The sequence below is a fragment of the Herpailurus yagouaroundi genome, unplaced genomic scaffold, assembly GCF_014898765.1.
Source record: "Herpailurus yagouaroundi ecotype Mexico unplaced genomic scaffold, PumYag 142, whole genome shotgun sequence".
Lineage (NCBI taxonomy): Eukaryota > Metazoa > Chordata > Mammalia > Carnivora > Felidae > Herpailurus > Herpailurus yagouaroundi.
Genome location: NW_024412397.1, coordinates 24,377,142 through 24,402,672, shown reverse-complemented (window position 1 = coordinate 24,402,672; position 25,531 = coordinate 24,377,142). Strand labels below are relative to the sequence as shown.

General features: G+C 39.6%; 1 protein-coding gene and 1 pseudogene across 2 annotated transcripts in view; both read left to right on the top strand.

Moving 5' to 3' along the window:
* LOC121032635 (60S ribosomal protein L35a-like) lies at positions 1-389 on the top strand (annotated as a pseudogene).
* Positions 390-8,164: 7,775 nt separating this feature from the next.
* Positions 8,165-25,531, top strand: part of ME2 (malic enzyme 2) — a 54,150-nt gene continuing 36,783 nt past the window's right edge. The window contains exons 1-2 of one of the 2 annotated variants that reach the window (XM_040478809.1): positions 8,165-8,751; positions 16,376-16,495. In XM_040478809.1, coding sequence (XP_040334743.1) covers positions 16,388-16,495 — 108 coding nt within the window. In that variant the 5' untranslated portion in view covers positions 8,165-8,751; positions 16,376-16,387. Of the gene's footprint in view, positions 8,752-12,245; positions 12,396-16,375; positions 16,496-25,531 lie in introns of those variants that run through there. The other variant, XM_040478810.1, reaches the window with a different exon arrangement.

Sequence of the window (25,531 nt, the reverse complement as noted above, 5' to 3'; positions counted from 1 at the left end):
ATGTCTGGAAGGCTGTGGTCCAAAGCCGTTTTTGCTGGCTATAAGTTGGAGTCTCTGGAACCAGAGGGAGTACACAGCTCTTCTTAAAATTGAAGGTGTTTATGTTCTAAATGACACTGGATTCTATCTAGGCAAGAGATGGGCTTGCGTGTACAAAGCAAAGAACAGCACAGTGACTCCTGGTGGCGAACTGAATAAAACCAGAGTAATCTGGAGAAAAGTAGCTAGTGCTCATGGAAACAGTGGGATGGTCCCAGCCCAGTTCTGAAGCAACCTTCCTGCTAAAGCCACTGGCCACAGAATCCGGGTGATGCTGTACACCTCAAGGATTTAAACTAACTGAAAAATAAATTAATAAAGGTGCAAAGTTGTTCTCTTGTATTTTTGTTTAAAAAAATGAACAAGTAATTTTTCTTCACAAAAGGAACTCGGATACATTCTTCTACCAAGAAAAAAAATTGTAAAATGCATTTAAAAAAGTCATCACGGTAGGCTTTCAAAAATATATTCTAGAGCAATTACTCCAAGAGTAAGAATGTCAGTAATAAAATTACTTCCTTAATGTGTCTCACAATGTGTGCCTCTAGCACAAGGAAAGACGTGAACAAATTCCTCTTAACAAGGGATAGTAGATGATAAGGGAAGTTTTCTAAGTCATCAACTTTGGATGCTGAAATCCAAACTGGATGCGGTGAAATCCAACTGGAAATGTGGCCAGTTTTCAACTTGAAGGCACCCTCTGCAATTCTGACCAGGCAAACCCACATTTGTTTCACCAGGCCACAGGAAGGCCTGGGTAACACTGTCCCAAGGAACACTCAATAAATTGAAAGGGAGTAGAATTTACTGAAAGTCACAAAAGACCTGTTGACAGGGAATGTCTCCACATATCCTTGAAACTGGAGATCTGACAAAAGAAACTGCTACAGGAAACTGTTTCCCGGTATCAGAAGTTGAACTCATAAACTGCTGACTGATAGAAGGAAGTTCTTAGCTAAACTGAGATCAAAACAGCCCAGTACACAGGGTTCTTAGCCACAGGTGGTAGGTGAACTTGGATTGAGAAAAGTATACTTATCTTCGCTATCTCTTCACTGGAATTTAGCATTTTGTTTGTGGATGAAGACGACAAACTGCCAGGATTAACAGAAACCACAGATTTCTCATATCACCTTACAGCTGTTGCAGATACTTTGAAATATCATTTATATTCATCATTACTAGTTATTAGACCCACCATTAGATTTTTATTTAATGTATTATAAAGTAGCATATGTATTATTATACCAGAAATTTGGGGATAAAAAGTATTTTGAGGGGTACTTAGGCGACTCAGTCAGTTAAGTATCTGACTCTTGATTCTGGCTCAGGTCATGATCTCATGGTGACATTGAGCCCCAATTCAGGCTCTGCACTGATAGCACGGAACCTGCTTGGGATTCTCTCTCTCCCTCTCTGCCCCTCCCTTGCTCGCTCTCTCTCAAAATAAATGTTTTTTAAAAAAGAAATAAATATTTCTAAAAAAATCCAGGTATAATTTTTGGAAGGTTGTGTCATTCTGGACTAACCTCTTATTCTATATTCTTCTGTGCGATATAATTTTGGTTCAAGTATAATGAAGGAAAGACATTCTACTTCACTTTGGATCCCTATTAAAACAGAATGCTCTAGGGCGCCTGGGTGGCTCAGTTGGTTAAATGTCTGACTCTTGATTTCAGCTCAGGTCACGATCTCACAGTTCATATAATCTAGCCCTGAGTCGGGCCCTGGGCCAACGTGGATCCTGCTTGGGATTCTCTCTCTCTCCCTCTCTTTCTGCCCCTCTCCTGCTTATGCGCACACACACTCTCTCTGTCGCTCTCTCTCAAAATAAATAAACTAATTAATTAAAAAAAAACCCAGAATGCTCCAATTAATTGCTGAAATTGGTGCAGACCCCAAGATGATCAAATTCTAATATGAACCATCAGTATTGAGTCAAACCTCCAGGGAGGTGTTGGGTTCCCCAGACATTCATGAGATAGACAGTGACCATGGTAAGGATATCTGGAAGAATTCCCAGCCCAGGAGTGCAGCTTGGTGTGGAGGGTGACTCACTTTTGAGAAACATTTCAGAATGCTAACAAGTCTAAAGCAAACAGTAATGGAAGGAAAGGCACGCCTAGGAGATTTCTTTTATGGTTAGACCACATCTTATTGATCTAACAGATATGACATATTCAATTTAACAACATCAAAGCTGTTTTTAGGATTCTGATATCCCTTGTGCCAAAGAACCCACCATTTATTGCTTAGTAGTAAAATACATTGACTAGGATTAGGAGTAAAATAACTTAAGCCCAAGTTATTAATTCATGTTTTTTTTTTTAATTACTGTTATCTATTATAGCTACTCTTTTGGCCACAGAAATCTTGAAAACTTTATAGAAAAGTGTCCCTGTAATGCCTCCAAGAGATAGAATCTCAGAGGTACCTTTTCATCCCATGTAGTCTAAGAACCATGAAGCATGTGGGGTCTATTAAGGACTGCATGTAAAGTTACGCTCAAGATACCAGGAACATTTTTTGAATAATAAAGGCAAACATTTCTGGGATTTTTTTCCCTGACATCAGCCAGAGACTTTGCATACATTCTATTTGGTGCAAACGTTCTACCTGGTGCCCAGATCATAACTACACATCTGATGAATGAACAATAAAATCGTACTGCTTGTGGTTTAAGCATAACATATTCTCATTGTGGGAAGGAAAGAACTTCTTTTGCCTTGGCACAGCAACTTCTTGAAGGTAAAGAAAGTGTCATGGGTTTCTCATTATCCCATATCTAGATATAAAAATTCATTCACAGCAGCATGAGTTCACAGAATCTAGAACTTCAGGGGTCCTCCATGCTTCCCAAATGCTAATGTGCATGACCATGTTGGATTCTGATGCAGTAGGTCTGGGGTGGGGATATAGATTTCATTTTTCTAACAATCTTTCAAAGCCAATCTAGCCGCTCCTCCAGTCCTCTCTTAAGGGCTTATTAGATAATCATGAAGAGAGACTAGGATTTAGAATGAATAACACCAAACAACCAGGAAAATTTTAGAGGTGGCATTAGTAAGACTGAATCACCTTCATAAAAGAAGGAAGATATTGGGGCACCTGGGTGGCTCAGTCGGTTAAGTGTCTGACTTCAGTTCAGGTCATGATCTTGTGGTTCATGAGTTTGAGTCCCGTGTCAGGCTCTGTGCTGACGGAAGGAAGAAAGAAAGAAGGAAAGAAAGAAAGAAAGAAAGAAAGAAAGAAAGAAAGAAAGAAAGAGAAAGAAGGTTGTGCCACAATGACGTGATGCTAGCAAACTTAACTTTACTCTCTTCAGGTTACCTAAGTTCTAGATAAAAATCAAGAGGTAAAATATTATCCACAAATACCAAAGTGTTATTTTTCTTTAAGGAGTAGAGGTTTTTCTATTGTTAATAAGCCTATGATATTACCTTCTTTGTGCTTCACAAAAGTTTCTAGAACTCTCCTTAAGAATATTTTGGTAATGAAGGTATGGCTTATTATGGTATTAATTACTGCTTAGTTACAGTAGTAGTTTAGTCTTTTAGATATGCTGAAAAGTTACATTATTTTAATTATATAAAAAATGGTTAGTACTTTTTTAAGTGGCAATTACCATCATTGGCACTTCATTGTATTTTATTTAAAAAACATTTAATGTTTATTTTTGAGAGAGAGAGAGCATGTGCAGGGAAGGGGCAAAGAGGGAGACAGCAGAAGATCTGAAGTGGGCGCCATTGCGGGGCTGGAGGGGCTGGAACTCACAAGCTGTGAACTGCAAGATCATGACCTGATCTGTAGGACGTCCAACAGAATGAGCCACCCAGGTGCCCTGGCACTTCATTGTACTTTAAAACACATTGTTTTGGGGGCCCTTGGGTAGCTCAGTCAGTTAAGCCTTCGACTTCAGCTCAGGTTATATCTCATGGTTCATGGTCTCGAGCCCTGCATCCGGCTGTGTGCTGACAGCTCAGAGCCTGGAGCCTGCTTTGGATTCTGTGTCTCCCTCTCTCTTTGCCCCTCCCCTGCTCATGCTCTCGCGCTCTCTCTCTCTCTCTCTCTCTCTCTCAGGAATCAATAAACATAAAAAAAAAACACATTTTTTTTTAATGACAGCACCTACACCAAATGCCTTTCTTTCTTTCTTTCTTTCTTCTTTCTTTCTTTTTCTTTCTTTTTAACATCAAATGCTTTTATGTCTCACTTCCAAACCAGGCTGACTGGACACAAATGCCTTTAGATATACAGTTTACTTTCTCTTTTATTTTTAAAGAGTTTGCATTTTTAATGACCCTAATTTATTGAAGGATAATTCCCAGTGGTGCAGTCAGCATTCATTATTAATGTTTTCTATTCTAAGGCAGATGGAGTTGTGTAAATCTAAACACGTGATTAGCACAATCTATCTACTTTTGCTATAGATGATGTGCCAACCTAAAACCAATGACCCTACTACATATATTCTCATTATAAGGAGAATAACCTTCCATAATTCTCTGAAAACTCAATAATATGGATTTTCCTTAAGGAAACACACTTGGTGCTTAGATGAAATAAAGCTACTCTATTTTCATGGCAACTGGGACAGAAGTTTCTCTAAGCATCTTCCTTTAATTTTTAGGAAGATGGGCAAGAGTGTGCCCATCTTGAGATAACTGGCATACCTTCCACTTTAAGCTGCCTATTGAAGGGTTTTTAGGGAAGTCGCCTGGCCAAGTGTGCCCTGGAAGCCTGCCCCTTTAAGGCTCCTCCTACTTCACAAGTGGACTAGCCAACCTGAAGACAAACTGAAATAGCAGCTTCAGCTCACAACAGTGCAAGACTTATACAAACTTATCCATACCTATGCCCTTCCCCTAGTTTAGTGACCAAGCCCTATACCTATTTCTTCCTCCTACTTTCCTGTTAATTTGGGCCTTGGCATTTTGTTTTACCAGATGTCCTGCTTTGTAATCCATCCTTTCTGGAAGAGCTTGTACCTTCTTTCTAGGCTTGTATTGTCTGCACGGTCATTTTGACAACTCTACAGGGCCCAGTGAGCTATACTCTGGACAGTCAGGAATGGTCCCTCACTTTTTCTAAGAGGTCCAGTGGAGGTTACCAAGGAATAAGCCTAAAATGAAGGTACTGGATCTTCAACAGGGGGCATTTACTCCAAAAGAAACAGCAATGCACAATGCAAAAGGTTTATTTTGTATCGGTTGGGGTAGAGATAAAATTCATGCATTGAAGTGTATAAGTACCTCAATCAAGTGTGATGAATTTTAACATATGTACACATATGTAGTCATCGTCCAGACTGAGATATAGAATGTTCCTTTGTCTCTTTTCAGCCAACCCCCCATTAAAGCTAACCACTTTATTGACTTCTAGCATCAAAAATTTCTCCTTAAAAGCTAAGTTCTTATAACTTACCCAATCAGTCATTTCTGTGCTCACAGCGCCAAGTAAAATTTAGCTTGAGTATTATAATAAGCAATATTTAAGTAATAAATTATCTGCTTACTTCCAGCAAAATCGAAATTGAGGACTATACATAGCCTCAATTTATTGTACCATAAGGATTGCACTTCTGGATCATACAAACAGATGAAGCCCTTGGAGCCAACTTGAGAACTTAGAAAATTCTGGATTTGAGAAGACATTAAAGGAACATATCCTATAAGTTATATATTACCTTCAGTGAGATCTGGGGCACTCAGTCCATATGACTGAAAACAGATATGTGGAAAATCTATTATTATCATTACTACTACTACTGCTGCTACTACTACTTTAGATTTGATATCCTCAATTTGAGTTGTGAGCTATTTTTTTTTTGAGTTATGAACTATTCTAAAGAAAGAAGTATATAACAAAGATACTATGTCAAGGAACACGATTTTCGTGCATGTTAATGGTAATTGTTAGTAATTATTTTTAGCTCCAAACAACAGAAAACCCTATTGAGTTGATTTATACAAACAGAGGCTTATTTTTCACAAAGTAAGAAATATGGGGCTAGGAACCATGGTGGAATGTGGCTCAATAATACTATCAGGGATCCAAGTTCTTTAATCCTGCCAATACCCTTAGAGGGTAAGCCTTCATCCATTCGTTTGTCATCTTATGGTGCAATGATGGCTGCCACGCCTCCAAACATTTCTGGTAAGAGTGGAATGAAGCAAAAAAGCCAAAGGCATATACCAGTTGAGCTTATTTTTTAAATGGCTTTCCAGAAGTCCCACCCAGCAGCTTCCATGTATGTGACTCTAACAGGGTCCTCTTGGACTAGTACTATACAACGGAAATATATGCAGGCCACAAATGGGACCTACATATATAATTTTACATTTTCTAGTAGTCACACGAAAAAGGTAAAAAGAGAGGAAAGTAATTTTAATAATAAATTCATTTAGGGGCGCCTGGGTGGTGCAGTCGGTTAAGCGTCCGACTTCAGCCAGGTCACGATCTCGCGGTCCGTGAGTTCGAGCCCCGCGTCGCGCTCTGGGCTGATTGCTCAGAGCCTGGAGCCTGTTTCCGATTCTCTGTCTCCCTCTCTCTCTGACCCTCCCCCGTTCATGCTCTGTCTCTCCCTGTCCCAAAAATAAATAAACGTTGAAAAAAAAATTTTTTTTAAAAAATAATAAATTCATTTAACCAAAATTCTCCAAAGATTTTGACGTGTGATCAATATTTTAAAAAATCAAGAGGGGTGCCTGGGTGGCTCAGTCAGTTAAGCGTCTGACTCTTGGTTTCAGCTCATGTCATGATCTCGTGGTTCATGGGTTCCAGGCCCATGTGCTGTCAGCACAGAGTCTGCTTGGGATTCTCTCTCACACCCTCTCTTTCTCTCTATCCCTCATCTCCCTCAGAAGAAATAAACATAAAAAAAATCAACATACATGGTTTACATTCTTTTTTGTACTGTTTTCATACTCAGTGTGTATCTCAATTTAGACTAGCCACATTTCAGGTACTCAATAGCCATACGCTGTCTTGAATAAGAAGCCTCAGACCCGTCACCAAAGGGACTCGGGAGGAAAAATGTATTGGGGTGGGCCACCAAACAGTAGTGTATGCCTCATTGACATTAACAAGTATTTCATTTAAGGAATGAAATGACCTCAATTTAACAAAAATAAGTCCCATCCATGGGTTATTCTAATGTAGGACGAACTGTCTTTCAAAGACAAAAACAATTTTACCTCTATTAATGGAGCATTTATGACTTTTGTAATTTTTGAAGTTTCTGTCATTCCGATTGATATTCTTGACAATTCCTTGCGAGCAGGGTTGTTTTTAGGTGATGGTTACTTATAGTCCTTCTTTTACTGAGATGGTTACTATAGCAGCCATATCTATCATTTATCAACTAACTACGGTGTTTTTCCAAGCATGCCCCACCCTTCCATCTCATAGTGGCCGGCTGCTCCAGATTTCACGTAATTGTAAGTTTAAGAATGGATAACTCACTTTTCTCAACTTCCGCTCAATTTTCTCTACCTTACATTTCCATCACTCAGTTTTCTTATTCCATCTTCCTTGACTTTTTTTACCCTTCACACTTTCACTTTAAAATTATCATTACCATACTTCAAAAGTAAACTCAGTTACAGCCAAGAAGTTTTGGTTATAAGACTTTCTGAAAAAAAGTGAAGAAATAGCCTCCAATGTCATAACCGTGAGTGAGTGAACATGTATTAAGGTGCAGTCCCTGCCGCTTTCAAGATGACAATGTAGGGTTCCAGTGCTCTTCTGAGAGAACATTGAACTGTTTATGGTGACTGTGACGGTAGGGATTGGTAAATTCCTCGCGGGCCAGTAACTGTGCTAACAGGCGTGGAGAGCAGCAAAGAATTCTGCAAAAGAGCGAGGAGACACAAAAATAGCTCAGAAACAGAAGTCGCCCCTAAAGTGCGGAGGCCTCGCATTTCCTGGGTTCCCCTTCTTCTGCTTCTCTAGTCTCCTTAATCTCTCCTTCATCCTCTGCCTGCCTCCATGGGCTGTTCAGGATGGACCCAAACTCCCAGCCTTTCTCTCCCTCCTGGGGACTGGGAAGACTGGTACCCGCCGACATCCCCCGGCCCGCCCGCGCCTGCGCAAAGCCTCTTCTCGCGCGAACGCGCAGCCATCAACTCGAGTATCCGCGCAGCCATCAACTCGAGTATCCGCGCAGCCATCAACTCGAGTATCCCCGCAGCCCCAGGGATGCGAGGTCCGCCGTAAACCAGCCTCCATTCCTTTCGTGGAACGACGGGCGTCGCCTGTATCTCCGGACTCCTACTCCACACCGCCCCTCTCGCATTCCTCGGGATCGAGTGCACACGGGTGCGCGCCCGGCCTCAAAACAGAAACCTCAAAGAAACAGACCGAGGAAAGCGCCCAGGGGAAGGAACCACGGCGCGCGGGCCGCGAAGCCTCAGCCACAGCTCCGCCCTCCGGGGCCGGCTTTCTGCCTCCGCATTGGTCCGCGCGCCCGTCAGTTTCCGCCCCAGGCCGCGCCAGCCGGCCTCCCGACTCCCTTGCTCATTACGCCGCCGTACTTAGGCTGCCTTGCCGGCTGTTGGCCGCCCATGCCAGTCCGAGCCTGAGCTAGCGCCGGCTCCGCGAAGCTCGGGAAGGGGAGGGCCGGACTCGGCCGCAGCTGAGCATCGCCTGGGTGGGCGGCAGGGCCGCGGCCTCTCCGCCGGCAGCACCACCTGTCGCGGGGCGAGACTTGGGGTAAGGCTTCGCGTGGCGCGCCGTCGCGGGAGGCTTGGCACTGCGGGGCCAGGGCGGGAGTTCCTAGAGGGGAGCGGGCGCCGGCCTCCTCCTGTCCGGCCAGTGAAGCCGTTTGCGGACCTGCGGCCGGCTTCCGTGTGTGCGGCCGGCATGGACCCGTTTAGCGGATGGGCGGGGCGAGGCAATGGGAAGGGGTTCTTGGGGTCGGGGCTGAGGGCGGGGGAGTGGTCACTTGAAGCGGTCCCCAGTTCCAGCGTCCGCGGCTCTTCCCCGGACACGGTTTTGGGGCGCGACTTCCCCGTTTCTAGACTCGCTGGTCCCAGGGTGGCCCCCTTCCCGCCCCGGAGTGAGATCCTGTGGCCTCCAGAACCCGAGCATCGCTCCCTTCCGCGCCCTTTGAACACCCGATTTTGTGGCTAGACACCTATTACCAATGTCTTTCTGCAGGGATGAATTAATGACAGAAGTTAGGCGCTGTGTGTGTGTGTGTGTGTGTGTGTGTGCGCGCGCGCGCGCGCGCGCTCGTTCGTGTGTGTGTGTGTGTGTGTGTGTGTGTGTGTGTGTTGGTTCGTTCCTCGCTTTAAAGAAAGTTTGTTAGGAGCTAGAAAGTTCTAAGATTGGAACAGTTCTGTCAGGCAAAATGTCATAAGTAGACCAGGACTGGCAGGTGTTCCTTTGACGCTGGTGGTAACCACTTCTGCTTGTGTGGTGGTGTTACATTTTCGATCCTGGAATTGACTTTCTTTCTTACGAAAATAATTCCAGAAAGCTTGTTGCCTTTTAACGAGAAGCATAATCAAAACAATACATTTTTTTTTTCAAAATAAAAATCTTAACAGTAGTGCTTCCTTACAAAACGTAGTGTTACCTCCTATCAGATTTATCTTCCTGATGCTTGTGGCAATCACTTCTGGCAAAATAATAGCATTGTTGTTTCTTTTAGTGTTGCTATTGGTAGCAATGGAAGCACTATTGATTGTCAGTTACGGTCTGGACACTACTCTCTACGTGAGTCATTTCAAAATAACTTTGAGGTTGGTACTGTTATTTCCCCTTTACAAATGAATAAACTCAGGCTTAAGAAGGTTAAGTAACTTGCTCAAGATCCCGGGTTTTAGGTAGCAAAGCCTGGATTTGAACTCAAGCAGAATCAGGCAATTTACCATAACAGCTCCAGCCCCCTCTTAACCTTGCCTTGTATGCTTCTTAAGCATTGTTCATGTTGTTGAGCTAGTTGCAAAGTTGTACTCATGAATTTTAATTTTAAAATTTATTCTTCACTCATAAATTTATTCTTTAGTGTCCAGGCATTCTGGAAGTTAGAGAAGAATTGGTTGCCCACATTTACCCCTCCTCAGCTGCCCTTGTATTGTATGAGTGTGTGTGTGTGTGTGTGTGTGTGTGTGTGTGTGTGTGTATACTAATTCTAGTAGTTATACAAAATATAGATAAGTATAGAATCTACTGTGTAATTACTAAAACTAATTGAGTTACATGTTACTATGTTACATGGTTTGCAGAAATACAGAAAAAAACAGTTTAATTCTTGGCTTCTAATATTGAACCTTTAGTTAGGTTTGAACTCTGACTTGTAACCTGTATCTGACTCTTTTATGGTAGTTATAAAGACTTAATGAGAAGTTAGGCATAATGGCCAGATATGCTGCTATAACCTTTATCATAGGTTAATAGGGAATATTGAACTATGCTTTTGTAGAAGTTCTTCATTCTCTTGAGAATTAAATATACCCTTGCTCAATAGTTATTCCTGAGAAAGAAGCGTGTACAGATTTCACCCTTAGAAGGTGTTTATGTGTAATGTTTTTTCTTTCATACATTTGTTATGAAAACACGTTAAAAAATTCATAAAAGAAAAACTCATTTACCATTTGAGAATTTCTTTTGTAAGTTAATTTCTATAATGCCATAAACTATATTTAATTTCCTATAAAAATAAGCTCTTCTCAACTATATTAAAATTTATGTTAAGTTAAACTAAAATTCTAATTTATGTTGGTGAATTTTTTGACAAACTTAATAATATTTTAAAACAAGTAATGTTGAAACCTGTAATAGTTTACTGAGGATTAATTTTAGAGGGAGGACAAAATTCATACTAAATGTCAAAATCACTCTAACATATAATTTTCTAAAAACTTATTTTATTAAAAGTTAACTTTTATTTTAAAGTCACCGTTTTGGGGCGCCTGGGTGGCGCAGTCGGTTAAGCGTCCGACTTCAGCCAGGTCACGATCTCGCAGTCCGTGAGTTCGAGCCCCGCGTCAGGTTCTGGGCTGATGGCTCGGAGCCTGGACCCTGTTTCAGATTCTGTGTCTCCCTCTCTCTCTGCCCCTCCCCCGTTCATGCTCTGTCTCTCTCTGTCCCAAAAATAAATAAATAAACGTTGAAAAAAAAATAAAAAAAAAATAAAGTCACCGTTTTGATTGTATGGCTGCATATCATTTCTGTTGATCAACACGTACAAATTTCAAAGGTAATAAAAATACTATATTGATTCTGTAGATGTTGTTTAGGATGACATTTGATGTTGCCTGGACCTGTATGCCATCCACATTCTCATTATTGACCTAGAGATTTCATTTGAAGTCGTATAAATAAATGCTAACCATGATCATCCTTACAGCCTCTTAGTAAGGATTTCACACCAGAAGATGTTGATGCAGAAACTCACAGGCATTCAGGAGGCACCTTCTGACCACCTTAGTCTCTTACTACCACTAGTAGTGCTTAGGTAACTAACATTGAAGCACTTGGAGGGCACTGTGATAAGCATCTTACATGGATTACCTAATTTAAATCTTAAAATGGTACTGTTTAGTAGGTCCTGTTGTTTATCATCCCCACTTGAGTGATGAGAAGACTGCAACAGACTTACTCAAAATCACAGAGCTAGCACTGGCCAACCCTGGATTTAAATCTGGTAGTTGAACCCAGAGCTTGTCTTTGACTACTGCTGACCTGCCTGGATATGGATTTTATTGAATAAACCTTCACGTCAAGTAGTCAGGCTCTTAATGATGATGATAAAGCTCTAATTGCTTGACACTTTATAAATACCTGATTACTACACACAGCTCTGCCCAATAGAGTTTGCCCTCCGCTAGTTCATTGATAAGAGAAGTAAGACTTGTAAGGTGGTGGTTCCCAGACTTTGGGACTTCTTGGGCAAGCATGCACAGGGGGACAGTTGGGACCAGACAGAGACTGCCAACTTTTAATTCTGTCAAGGTTAAGGACCTTTTTAAAAACTACCACAGTCTGCAATGCCCGTCTTTTCATAAAAGAAAGGACATTTTTTTTTATCACTAAAAAGGTATGAAGATCGTAATTAGAACACAAAAACAAAGACCATAAGTTTTGTTTTATGAACGACTATATTGCATTGTCCCAATTTTTCTCATTTGGCCACAGACCCGTGAAAAACGTGTCCCAGATGAACACCAATTCAGAGACCATTTGGGAATGCCTGGGTGACACCACTGATTGCAAAATGGTCATGAGCCGAGTCCAGATTCAGACTTGGGTCTGACTACAAAACTTGTCCTCGTTGCCCCCAGTCATGACCTCTGTCTAATTTCGGTCTCCTTTGCATTGCTTCCTTTGACCCCAAGTAAGAGGCTAAGGTGAGTAGGCTCCCGCAGCCAGTGACCTAGCAGTTTCTGTCCCAGTCCAGTTTCTAAACAGCAGAGAGTAAGTTCCAGGGCAAGGCCATGTGAATGACACACCAGGGGAGAAACCACAGGCATATCTCAGTATCCCAGAAACTCACATAAGCAGGCAGCTTGATTTTGCATGTTGATTAAAAATTGGAAGCCCTGCCTTTTGGTTCCTTTTTTTACTTCACTCTCCTTGTATCACATCTGCATAACGTAACATTTTATCTTGTTGCCTCCCCAGATGATATTAAGGCTACCTGTCCTTAGTCCTTGGTTCTAATTTTGGCAGAATTTTTTCCCCTTAAGTTTGTTTGTTTTTTACTCATGCCTGCTGTTTTAAAGACACTGTTAAAATTACTTTTATATTTTATTTTACTATCACTTACTAATAAAGTAAGTGATATAACATCTATATATTTTTTGGGTATATTCTCTCATTTGATCATCAAAATTATCTGTAAGGTAGATTTGACAGGTGCTATTATCTTTATTAAACAGACTAAATTCAGTGTTTGATAGCAAAACTTTAACCAGGAGTTGAAAGTAGATTTCATGTATTAGAGTGCTGATCTTAACTTCTGAAAGGAAAAACTAATTCTCCTTACTTGCAGACTCAATTCTTCTGACCACCAAACATGGGATTTTTTCCCCCCACACCCAGCAATTCACCAGTTCTCAGCAGATGCTGACTGGGTGTCCTTTAATTTAACCTCATTCTGACGCTGTCCAAATGCAGATAGCGTCACATCCCACAGGTTAAGAGTTCAGTCGCAAAAGATGTCCCTACTTCAGATGCCAATTGGAAGTCCAGGTTGGGACCTATACTTCTGACCTATAAACTGAGGCTTCCCATAAACCCCTCTTCAAACTGGATGATTTTATAATGGCACATTGAACTCAGAGAGATACTTTACTTGCCTTTACCGGTTTATTATAGAAGGATGCAACTCAGGAACAGATGGAAGAGATCCGTAGAACTGGGTATCGATGGGAGTCGGGGGAGGATGTGGGGCTTCCCTGCCTTCCCTGAGTGTGCCAACCCCCAGCACCTAGGTGTGTTCACCAACCTGAAAGCTTGGCAGATCTCCTTCTTCACGAGTCTCTAGCCCCTGCCCACTTCCCTTTTCTGGAGGTTCCGGAGTGGGGCTGAAAATTCCTGATCTCTAATCGCTTGGTGTTTCTGGTGACCAGCTCTTCCCTGAGGCTTTGTAGTGGTCCACCCTGGGTCACCTCAAAATGGGTGGCTTATGAATAACAGAAAATACTCCTATCATGCAGGAAATTCCAAAGACTTTTAGGAACTCTGTTCCAGAAACTGAGGACAAAAAGCAAATACATTTCTTATTATACAACAAGTGCTGATTACAAAATGCTTTTTTTTTTTTTTCAGATTTTCTTTGATTTAAAGTAAAAAGTATTCCGTATTATTTTAGATGTGCCTACCTCACCAATATACTGCAAATACTAGTTCAGTCTTCTGGTACTAAAGTTTTAATCGTGACACATAATGCTGTCTCTCCTGGAAGAGCCACACAAACACATGATCAATGCTACCATTTCAATTTCTGTCTTTTTAAAATTTATTTTGAAATAACTTGAAAGGCTTTGGTTGCATACATCATACTTCTTGGCCCCTTAATAGTACACTGTGTGTTTTTGAAACACAGGTGTCTCTTACATATGGTTATCAAATTCAGGAAATTTAAAATTTTATAAAACTTTTATGTAAGCTATGGTACATGTTTCAGTTTTGCCAGTTGTCCCAATAAGTGTCCTTTATAGCATTTTTTTTTTTTTGATTTAGGTTTTGCATCTAGTTGTCATATATTTAGTCTTCTTTAAATTGCAGTAGTTCCTTAGTGTTTGTCTTTCAGGACGTTAACTTTTTATTTTTTTATTTTTATTTAAAAAAAAATTTTTTTTTTTCAACGTTTATTTATTTTTGGGACAGAGAGAGACAGAGCATGAATGGGTGAGGGGCAGAGAGAGGGAGACACAGAATCGGAAACAGGCTCCAGGCTCTGAGCCATCAGCCCAGAGCCTGACGCGGGGCTCAAACTCACGGACCGCGAGATCGTGACCTGGCTGAAGTCGGACGCTTAACCGACTGCGCCACCCAGGCGCCCCAGGACGTTAACTTTTTAAAGTGGCCCAATTATTTTGTTGTATATCTCTTGTAATTCTTTATTACTATTATTATTGAAGTATATTTGACATAAAACACTGTATAAAGTTAAGATGTACAACATGTTAATTTGATATATTTATATATTGTAGTATGATTGCCATTGTAGTGATATTTATTGCTTCTAATGTTATATCATTTCTCTTTGGTGGTTGAAACAATTAAGATGTAGTCTCCTAGCAAGTTTGATGATTATAATACAGCATTGTTGTCTATATTCACTATATCATGTATTAGATCTCTAGGAGTTACTATCTCTTAAGGCTCTCACTGCAGGTTTGTACCTTTAAACATCTGTCCTATCCTCCCATCCCCCATCCCCATCTCTCATGATTTTTGATGTTCTTATAATCATATAGATTTCTTGTTTTTGTGGCCGTACTTATACACTACATTTATATGAAATACTCAGAATAGGTAAATCCATAAAGACAGTAAGCAGATTGGTGGTTTATGGGCACTGGGGGAGGGGAAAAGCTGCTTAATGGGTACAGTGTTTTCTGCTGGGATAGTGATGATATTTTGGAACTAGATGTGGGGTTGCACAACATTATAGCTTTTCTAAATCCCTCCAAATTATTCACTTGAAAATGGCAAGTTTTGTTATGTGAATTTCACTTCACTTAAAAAATAATCCCAATATAAACGGTTTGCTGCACCCCCCATACAAACCCTTGATTTCTCAAAAACTACAAATTCCACTAAGAACTTATTGCGGGATCATTGCAATGATTTGTAATAATTACGATAAATGGGCATTGCAGGTTGATTTTTGGTGGGAGAATTGATATGCAGAAGAATCTATTATATTCCTATCATTTAATGTTTAATGTAGTATGTAGAATTTTCCATTTTGAAAAATTCCTGTGTGATGGACAGGAAAGGGTAAAAACATGTTTTCTACCCAATTTGCATGTTTTTCTATGTTAAATAACGGGGTTTTTGAAAACAAAAAAATATTTAGTACATTACATAATCCATAACACATAATATATAATCATTACATAAAAATAAGTATAGTATTATACTAATATTAGTACATTAAAGTCCTACATCTAGGTTAAGAATTTGTTTGTTTTTTGGCTTATTTTTTTCATTTTTTTAAATGTTTATATTTTAGAGAGACTGTGTGTGAGCAGGGGAGGGGCAGAGAGAAAAGGAGGCACAGAATGCGAAGCAGACTCCAGGCTCTGAGCTGTCAGCACAGAGCCCAAGGAGGGGCTCAAACTCATGTACTGCAAGATCATGACCTGAGCCTAGCAGAAGTAGGCCTCATAACCGACAGAGCCACCCAGGTGCCCCTAGGTTAAGAATTTGAATAGCTTCTCTTCCTCTAAATGTTTACGCTCCAGGCTTTTCTGTTACTTAACTTTTCCACCTTCAGCCTAGACTCCCACACCCATTTACATGGAAGTCATGTTTACTAGATGTTACCTTGTTTCTTAATCTGTCCATTTTTTTGGTCCCATAAATGGGAGATACATTCCTTGTCACACTTGGGTAGATTAGAAAAAGAATAAGTGTTTAGCACATTTTGTAGTGTGCCATATATACAAAATGGCAATGATGAGTAACCAGGGTCAGTCTTTGTCTTCACCCAACTATTACTCTTTTACAACCGTTGCAACCTGTAGAAACCTAAATGTACTTTGAAAAAGCTTTATCAAGTGTAGAAAATTAGGCTTTCTATATCTGCTTTTGAAAACTGATACCTGATGTGCGTGCAGTTCTCTGAAAAGTTTATTTGCTTCTTTTTTCCCAGGTGTAAGGAAAGATGTTGTCCCGGATCAGAGTAGTTGCTGCTCCTTGTACTCTGGCATGTCGTCATTTGCACATAAAAGAGAAAGGCAAGCCACTCATGTTGAACCCAAGAACAAACAAGGCTAGTAACTTTAATACTAACATAACATTTTCTCTCTTCCTGGAAAAGGTTTGATATCTTTCAGACTGATAAAGCATGAACTTTTTGTATTTTGTAGCTTTATCCTAAAAGTATTCAGAGGTATTTGCTTTTTCTGCATGACTTTTCCCTTTTCTCCATGTGGCAAGAATCGTGGCTGCATTATGGCTCCCAGTTTCACCCCTTACAACTTCTACCACCAGAAAAAGATTGACTTTATTTCCTAGTTTCAGCTCAAAAAAATCCCTAGAATAGCAGTTAGCCAGGATTTTTAGCCCGGGTGGGATATTTAGATTTACCCAGCTCAAATCAGGTACTTACCCTGGACCAATCTAATTGAGCCCTTGGAAGATGGAGTCAAAATTGTAGAATAAAATTTCATCTACTTTTTTTTTTTTTTTTTAACGTTTATTTATTTTTGAGACAGGGAGAGACAGCATGAACGGGGGAGGGTCAGAGAGAGAGGGAGACACAGAATCTGAAACAGGCTCCAGGCTCTGAGCTGTCAGCCCAGAGCCTGACGCGGGGCTTGAACTCACGGACTGTGAGATCGTGACCTGAGCCGAAGTCGGATGCTTAACCGACTGAGCCACCCAGGCGCCCCTAAAATTTCATCTAATGTCCACCCCTACCGTACCTCCAACCAGCTTTTTGGACACAAATCATTGTGTACAAGTGCTTTTGCCCAGTAATCTCATAGTGCTACTTCAGAGTGGGGAGACTTCTGACCCTCTTTACAACTCTTGGGGCAGAAGTGGCAGGTATTATTGATACCTAGTCTTGCCTTAATTCTGTACCCAAAGTGTGTTCAGTGGGCAAGTCCCTCTCTACTTTTTAGTGGTGATATTAATTAGGAAATACACATAGTTCTGAAAAAAGATTTCTTATAGAAAGCTTGTAAGAGGATACATTGGATTTATTGTAATATGGAGAGTTACCTCTTGGGAAGGGTGCATGCAGATTAAGTTGTGATTTATTTTAAAACAATGGTCATCAGAAATTTGCCAGTCCCGTTTATTTCCTCTGGTGGGGGTTGGGCATAATTAATTGTACAGTATATGTTTTGAAGGATTTCAGGCCAGCAAGAGGAAATTTGATCAAGGGTCACGCAGAGCGCCTTTTCTTTGCATTTTTGGTACCTTGCACAGAAATGAGAATTCTGTAGGCAGTGGTGAATTAAATGAAGCTTAATGAGGGATGTTCTAATTCTCTCTCTGTTTTTTTGGCCTCACTTCCCCAAATCTTGCTTGCTCTCCAAGATGCAACTCACTCAAATCCAGTTCTCCTGTAGAGCCTTTTCATACCACCATAGACTGGAATAATCTCTCCTTTCTCTGAAACCCTGTAGCGGTTTTTATCTTCCTGTTCCTGTGGCAAGTAATCAATATATGTTGCTGCGTGCTTCCTTTCACGTCTTAAGCTGTCCTTGAAGTAGTTGATGGTAGTTGCGTTTTCATGAATTTATATTCCTAACTATATTTCAGGTTCCTTTGGGGATAGGGACCATTCAAAATTTCTTAAATTTTTTACAATGCCATGAGTACAGTAAACAGTTGCTAAGTATGTTGGTTTTATTTATTTTTATCCTTACAGAAACTATTTAAAATGTACTGTGAGGAGATTATAAGAAATTTATAAAATACATTAAGTGGCAAATTAATTTTAAGGAGGAGGGTAGTCTAAAATGCATTACGGTACTTCTGTACAGAAAATAAAATCTAATGCTCTGGCCCTCTGAAATCTCTAAGGTTGGATAGCATCTGTATGGTTATCTCATTGAAAGATCACTTTTGGAAGCCCTGTAAGCATCAGAAAGAGTTATTTTGTCGTGTGTGTTTAAGAAGGAACATAGACTATGATTCCCAATTTGAGGGTCATGAAGTCCTTGGGGACTTAAAAGAAATAAGGTATGTGCTTCAAACATTGTAGACTAAATGTCTTAAGAGTATGTTGCTGCTGCGATTAATAAAATAGTAATATAAGGCAGTACTGAATTCTTTTAAGATTGTAATCTTTTAACACATCCCAGCGGGGCGCCTGAGTGACTCAGTTAACCATCAGACTTCAGCTCAGGTCACAAAATCAGGGTTCATGGGTTTGAACCCTGCATTGGGCCCTGCACTAAGTCCAGAGCCTGCTTTGAATTCTCTCTCTCTCTCTCTCTCTCTCTCTCTCTCTCTGTCTGTCTCTATCTCTCTCTCTCTCAAAATAAATAGATAAACTTAAAAAAAAAAAAAAACACATCCCAGAAATTGAAAGGATGAATTGGACAATTAAAAAAATAAATCAAAAAAGATTGTAATCTTTTAAGATGTGTGGAATCACTGTCTACTAAAAGCATACCTGTTATTATGTCTGTAAGACTTTTTCATTGTGGTAAATAGTCTACAGTTTATACTTTTAACCATTTAAAATTGACAGGTCAGTCACATTAAGTACGTTCAGAGTCATGCATCCTTCACCGGAAATGGAAACCCAGAACCCATTCAGCAGCCACTCCCCATTTCCCCTTTCCCCTCCTCAGCCCCTGGCAGCCACTAATCTGTTTTCTCTTCCTATAGATTTGCCTATTCTGGTATGAATATGAAATTCTTTATGAAATTTTTTAAAGTCCTTATACTTAAAAAATTTTTTTTATGTTTTTATTTATTTTTGAGAAGAGAGAGACAGAGCATGAGCAGGGGAGGGGTAGAGAGAAAGAGGGAGACACAGAATCGGAAGCAAGCTCCAGGCTCTGAGCTGTCAGCACAGAGCCCGACGTGGGGCTTGAACTCACAAGCCGTGAGATCATGACCTGAGCTGAAGTTGGAAGCCCAACCAACTGAGCCACCCAGGCGCCCCAAAGTCCTTATACTTTAAAGGACAGTGAACGTCACTGTGCTAGGTTATAAGCAGGACTTTAGGTGTTAATTTGAATTTGGTAGCCATGAAACTTTGGCTCTTCACTTAACCTCTCCAGACCTGAGTCTTCACCCTTAAATCATTAGGTAATATAGCATTTTGAAATGTTCAGAACGCATTACAAATTTTTTTCACCATGACCAAGTGGGATTTTTACCTGGGATGCAGGGCTGGTTCAATATCCTGAAACGTTCAAAAGGCTGTGCAACTTTAAGATTGGATTTCTCCTTCCGTTCTCATGCTCATTTGGCTATTTATTTACTTATTTATTTTTTAAATTTTACTTGAGAGAGAGAGAGAGAGAGAGAGAGAGAGAGAGAGATTCACAAGCAGGGGAGGGGCAGAGGGAGAAGGAGAGAGAATCCCAAGCAGATTCCATGCTGTGAGCTCAGAGCCTGACAGGCGGCTCGTTCCACAGACTGCAAATTCATGATCTGAGCCAAAAGCAAGAGTCAGATGCTTAACTGACTGATTGGCTAACTTTCTAGATAATTTTTTGAAACTCATCTCTGTATCCTTTGTTGTAGGAAGTTTGCACTTCCCAGTTTTGTACCTGGAGCTCTGGCTTTATGGTTATTAGTTCTGTGAGGGTTTTTGTTTGTTTTTATTTTAACTTCCCCTGGCTATATGTCTAATAGGTAAACTAATTCAAATTTTTATTGTTTGTGTAAATAATAGTCATATTATGACTAATGAAAAATTGCATTCCTACTACCCCAGTACATCACCTGTTTTTATTTTGCCAAATCCCCTTAAAAGTATATTTACCTTTAAGATTGTAGTATACAATTTTATATGCCATTTTACTACTGGGAAGAGTATATTATAAATAATCTCCATGATGCTTCATAAGCCTTTTATATATGGCTGCATCATAATTTAGTAGATAGATTTGGAATCATTAAGACTAAAGAGAGACTCCCTTGACTCTTACATGCTGTGTTATCTTCGGTGTAAGGTTATACCTACAGTTTCTTTATCTAGACTGCTGTGGAGAAAAAGGAAAATTCTAAAGCTACTTTAGGCACTGTAAATGCTTTATAAATGTGAGTTACCCCCTCCAGGGGATGTTTTGTAATTTAGTTAGCCATGACCCTATTATTGAATATAATTTTCAATTTTGATATTATGAATCATTAGTTACTAGTTATCAGTTTTATAAGTAGGTATTTGGTAATTTCCTAATCCCTAGCAGATTATTCTGATTGTATTTGGAAGGAAAGATATAGAAGGGGCCTTTTATGTCTCCCCAGTGTTTACTTGCAACACTCAAGTCTAGTTAACAGATTTTTATCAATATTGACTTATGTGAGAAAACCAGGTGTGTCTAAAGGAAAAAGCTCAGGGGATCTTTCAGGATTGGTCAAAGGAGGTACACTTCTACTGTGTTAATTGGCAGGGTATTGCTGTTGCATAGATGAGAAAAGGGCAGACTTGGTGGAACAGGTGGCATTGAGGAATGGAGAGGGAGAGGCTGACTGTTAAAGAACTAATCAAGGCATTCATTTTAAGCTAATGTCATCTTTGCAGACTTGCTTCACTTATTAATACCAGGCTAGAAAATTTAGGCATTTGATCAACTATTAACGTAAATACTCAACATATAAAAATGTTTTAAGTCATTTTAACTTCGACCTTGCATTATAAATAAAATGCTTTTGAGTGTCCCTTAAACCTAGATAGGAGATAGGCAGCGACACCTTGTATAGCCAACTCATTTGTCTTTGGCACTAGGATAGGCACTTTTAAGTGAACTCATTAATTCATTTAAATCTAAAGTTTAGGGTCGGCTAAAGTTTAGGGGAGCCGACTAGCTGGCTCAGTCGGTGGAGCATGTGATTCTTGATCTTGGGATCATGTGTTTGAGCTTCACGCTGGGTGCAGAGATTACTTAAATAAATAAATAATTTTCAAAATAAAGTTTAGCTTTTCCACTTTTGTCTTATACTAGAGTTGGAAAAGAAAGTAAGAGTGATAGTTTGGGTTTTACATCTTTTATATTTCCCAGCCTTAGGTGAAATCTTATAAGGAGAAACATGAGTTGCAAAGGATTTAGTGATTTAAGTCTTCTCCCTTTTCTCTTTTTCCAATATAGCTGAAGCTTTGTCAGTTTTATAGATCTTTTTAAAGAGCCAACCTTTGGGTTAACTGATTTATTTTTCCAATTGTTTTTTCTATTTTCTGTTTCATTTATTTTTGCTCTAATCTTTAATACTTCCTTCCTCCTTGCTTCAGGTTTAGTTTGCTCTTTCTCTCCCCCCTAGTTTCTTAAGGTAGAAGCTTAGATGATTGATTTGAGATCTTTCTGCCTTTTTAATGTGGGTGTTTACAGCTCTAAATTTCCCTCTAAACATTGCTTTTGCTGCATTCCCTAAGTCCTAAGTTTTGGTGTGTGTGGTTGTTTGGTTTGCTTTGGTATATGTATTCTAATTCATCTCAGAATATCTTCTGATTTCCTTTGTGGTTTCTTCTTTGATCAGTTAGTCATTTATGAGTTTGTTGTTTAAAATCCAAATATTTGTGAATTCCCCAAATTTCCTTTTATTATTGATTTTCAATCTCATTGCATTATGGTTGGAGATCAGACTTTGGATGATTTCATAAATCCTTTAAAATTTATGGAGACTTATAGTTTAACATACAGTCCTGGAGAATATTCCATGTGCACTTGTTTTGAAGAATGTGTATCTTGCTGCTGTTGTGTGGAGGGTTCCATACATGTCTGTCAGGTCTAGTTGCTTTATAGTGTTATTCAGGTCTTATATTTTCTTGGCCGATTTTCTGTGTAGGTGTTTTCTCCATTATTGGAAGCGAGGTATTAAAGTCTCCAACTTGTCTTTCTTCCTTGGATCCTGTCAGTTTTTCCTTCAAGTATTCTGGACCTCTTTTACAAATGTATATATGTTTGTAATTATTATATCTTCTTAATGGATTGACCCTTTTGTCATTATAAAATGTCCTTCTCTAGTAACAGTGTTTATTTCAAAATCTGTTTGGGTTATTGTTTACATGGTATATCGTGTTCCATCTTTTTACTTTCTACCTAATTGTATTTTTGCTATAGACAGCATAAAGTTGCCAATCCCTGCCTTTTTATTGTAGATTTTAATCCATTTACATTATCTAATGGTTGATAAGATACAGTTTAGTCTGCCATTTTGCTATTTGTTTTCTAAATGTCTTTTTTGTTCCTCTTTTCTGCCATTGTTCCCTTCCTTTGTGATAAATTGGTATTTTCAAGTATACCAATTTATTTCCCTTGTCATTTCTTCTACTGCCTTTTCCTGAGTTGTTTTCTTAGTGGTTTGCCCTGGGGATCACAATTATCATCTTTATAACAACTTAGTTCAGTTTGATTCCTACTTAATTTTATTTTATTTTATTTTTTTTTTTTTAACGTTTATTTTTGGGACAGAGAGAGACAGAGCATGAACTGGGGAGGGGCAGAGAGAGAGAGGGAGACACAGAATCGGAAACAGGCTCCAGGCTCTGAGCCATCAGCCCAGAGCCCGACGCGGGGCTCGAACTCACGGACCGCAAGATCGTGACCTGGCTGAAGTCGGACGCTTAACCGACTGCGCCACCCAGGCGCCCCCCTACTTAATTTTAATAGTACACAAAAGCTGTTGCTGTATAGTTCTGTCCTTTCCTTCAGTGCTGGTTTGTCATACAAAGCATGTGCTTATGCATTGTGTGATCATCAATACAGGTTTATATTTATTTCTTTTTTTAAAACATTTTTAAAATTTTATTTTAGAGAGCACGAGGAAGAGGGGCAGAGAGGGAGAGAGAGAGAGAGTCCTAAGCAGGTTCCAGGTTCAGTGCAGAGCCCAGTGTGGGGCTCAGTCCCACGACCATGAGATCAGGACCTGAACCGAAATCAAGAGTTGGATGGTCAACTGACTGAGCCACCCAGGAGCCCCTATGTTGACTTTTATATTTACCTGTATGATTATCTTACCCATGTTCTTTATTTCTTCAAGTAGATTTAAGTTACTGTCTAGTGTCTTCATTTTAGCTTAAAGGACTGTCTTTGGTATTTCTTGTGAGACAGGCCTGCTAGCAATGAGTTCTCTATTTTTATTTGAAAATATCTTAATTTTTCCTTCAGTTTTGGATAATTTTGTAAACACTTAGAAATTCTTGGTTGACACGTTTTTGTTTTGTATTTTTTCTTTCAGCACTTTGAATATGTCATCCTACTGCCTTATGGCCTCTGTGGATTCTGATAAGAAATTAGCTGTTCCTCTTTTTAAGGATCCCCTGTACATGATGAGTCACTTCTCTGTGCTTTCAAGTTTCTTCTTTTGTCCTTGTCTTTCAACAGTTTGAATATGTGTGGCTAGGTATAGATCTCTTTGAGTTTTTTCTGATTGGAGCTGTTGAGTTTCTAGGATATGTGTTTCTTCTAGGGTTCGTGTTCTCATCAAATTTGAGAAGCTTTTGGCCATTATTTCTTCAAATATCCTTTTGTCCTTTCCTTGCCTTCTGGGACTCCTGTTATGCATATGTTGGCACACTTAATAGTGTCCCACCAGTCTCTGAAGCTCTATTCATATTTACTCATTGATTTTTCTTTCTGTTTCTCAACTGGAGAATCTCAATTGACTTATCTTTAAGTTGACTGATTCTTTCTTCCACCTGCTCAAATCTGCTGCTTAACCCCTCTGAACTTTTTTTTTAGTTACTGTACTTCCAATTCCAGAACTTCTATGTTTGGTTCTTTTTTATAGTTTCTATTTTTTCAGTGATATTCTGTAGTTAGTGAGGTATCATTCTCCTACTTCCCTTTACTTCTTTAGATGTGGTGTCCCTTAGTTCTTTGAATATATTCAAAATAACTAGAGTCTTTGTTTAATTAGTACAATGTTTGAGCTTCCTCAGGGACAGTTTCTATTAGGTACCCTTTTTCCTGTGTATGAGCCAGACTTTGTCTTTGTGTATGCCTTATAATTTTTGTTGAAAACTGGACATATTAAAGAATGTGGCTGCTCTGGAAACCAGATATTCCTCCCAGGGCTTGTGATGTTGCTGTTGTCTATTTAGTGACATTTCTGAACTAATTTTTTTTCTGCGTGTGAAATATAATTGAACTACTTCTTTAAAGTCCTTATTCTTGTTTGTTAGGCCCGCTAAAGTCTGCATCATTAGCTAAGTAGTCAACTCATGATTAGACAGAGACTTAAATACCTAAGGGTTCAGTGTACATGTTGGAGTGTGTCTTTAGTGTTCAGGCAGGTTACAACTACACATTAGCCTTTATTTCCTGCTTACATGGAGCCTCCAGGTTAGCCAGAGATGGGAGCTAAGGGCCTTCTCAGATCCTTCCTGGACTTGCCTACAGTTTGTGCATGATGACCTTCTAGATTCTTAGGAATATGTCAAGCTTTTCAACCACTGCCCCCACTCCCACCCCATGGACATTTTGTTCTTCAGCTTCTCCTTTTCAGTTTTTTGGTTAGCCTGTTGTTTCCTCAGCTGTTATCTACTGCCTTAGGCAGCCGCCATGTCAAATAATTGCCTCAGATTGTTTTCAGGACACTCTTCTGGAGAAAAAGCTATTCACACTGGGTGAGCTCCATATAAGGTTAAATAAAGACAGATTTGCAAGTGGGGTCTTCCACTGAAATAATGGCAGCTTTCCTGGGGATGGGGCTGTAGAAAAATCTCTAACTGCTAGACTCTATTTTTCAAAGCGATTATTTCATAGTGATTGCTGTTTTCTAGGCTTCTGTGGAGCTGGGGAGGGAAACATAGGAATAAGGCAAATAAAAATGTCATGAATCCTGCTTTTCTTATGAAAATTCAGCTGCTTCTCTTGAATAAAATGTTCCCTGATTGCTGAGGCCTTTGGTTAGTTTCCAGAATTCTGAAAAAGTTTATTCTGGTCATTTGGTCAGTATTCTTGTTGCTTTTATGGAGGAAAAGATTTTTGGAAGTCCTTACTCTGGCGTTTTTACAGACATCACTTTGATAAAAAGAAGTTAACACACAGCTGAATATCAGAAATTGAAAAAGATTTTCATATGACATAGGTTAATTTTTTCCTAAGTATCATTCCCTGCTTGCTCTTTGTCAACTCAGCCTCACTGCTTTCTAGTGGAAGGAGCTTCTGTT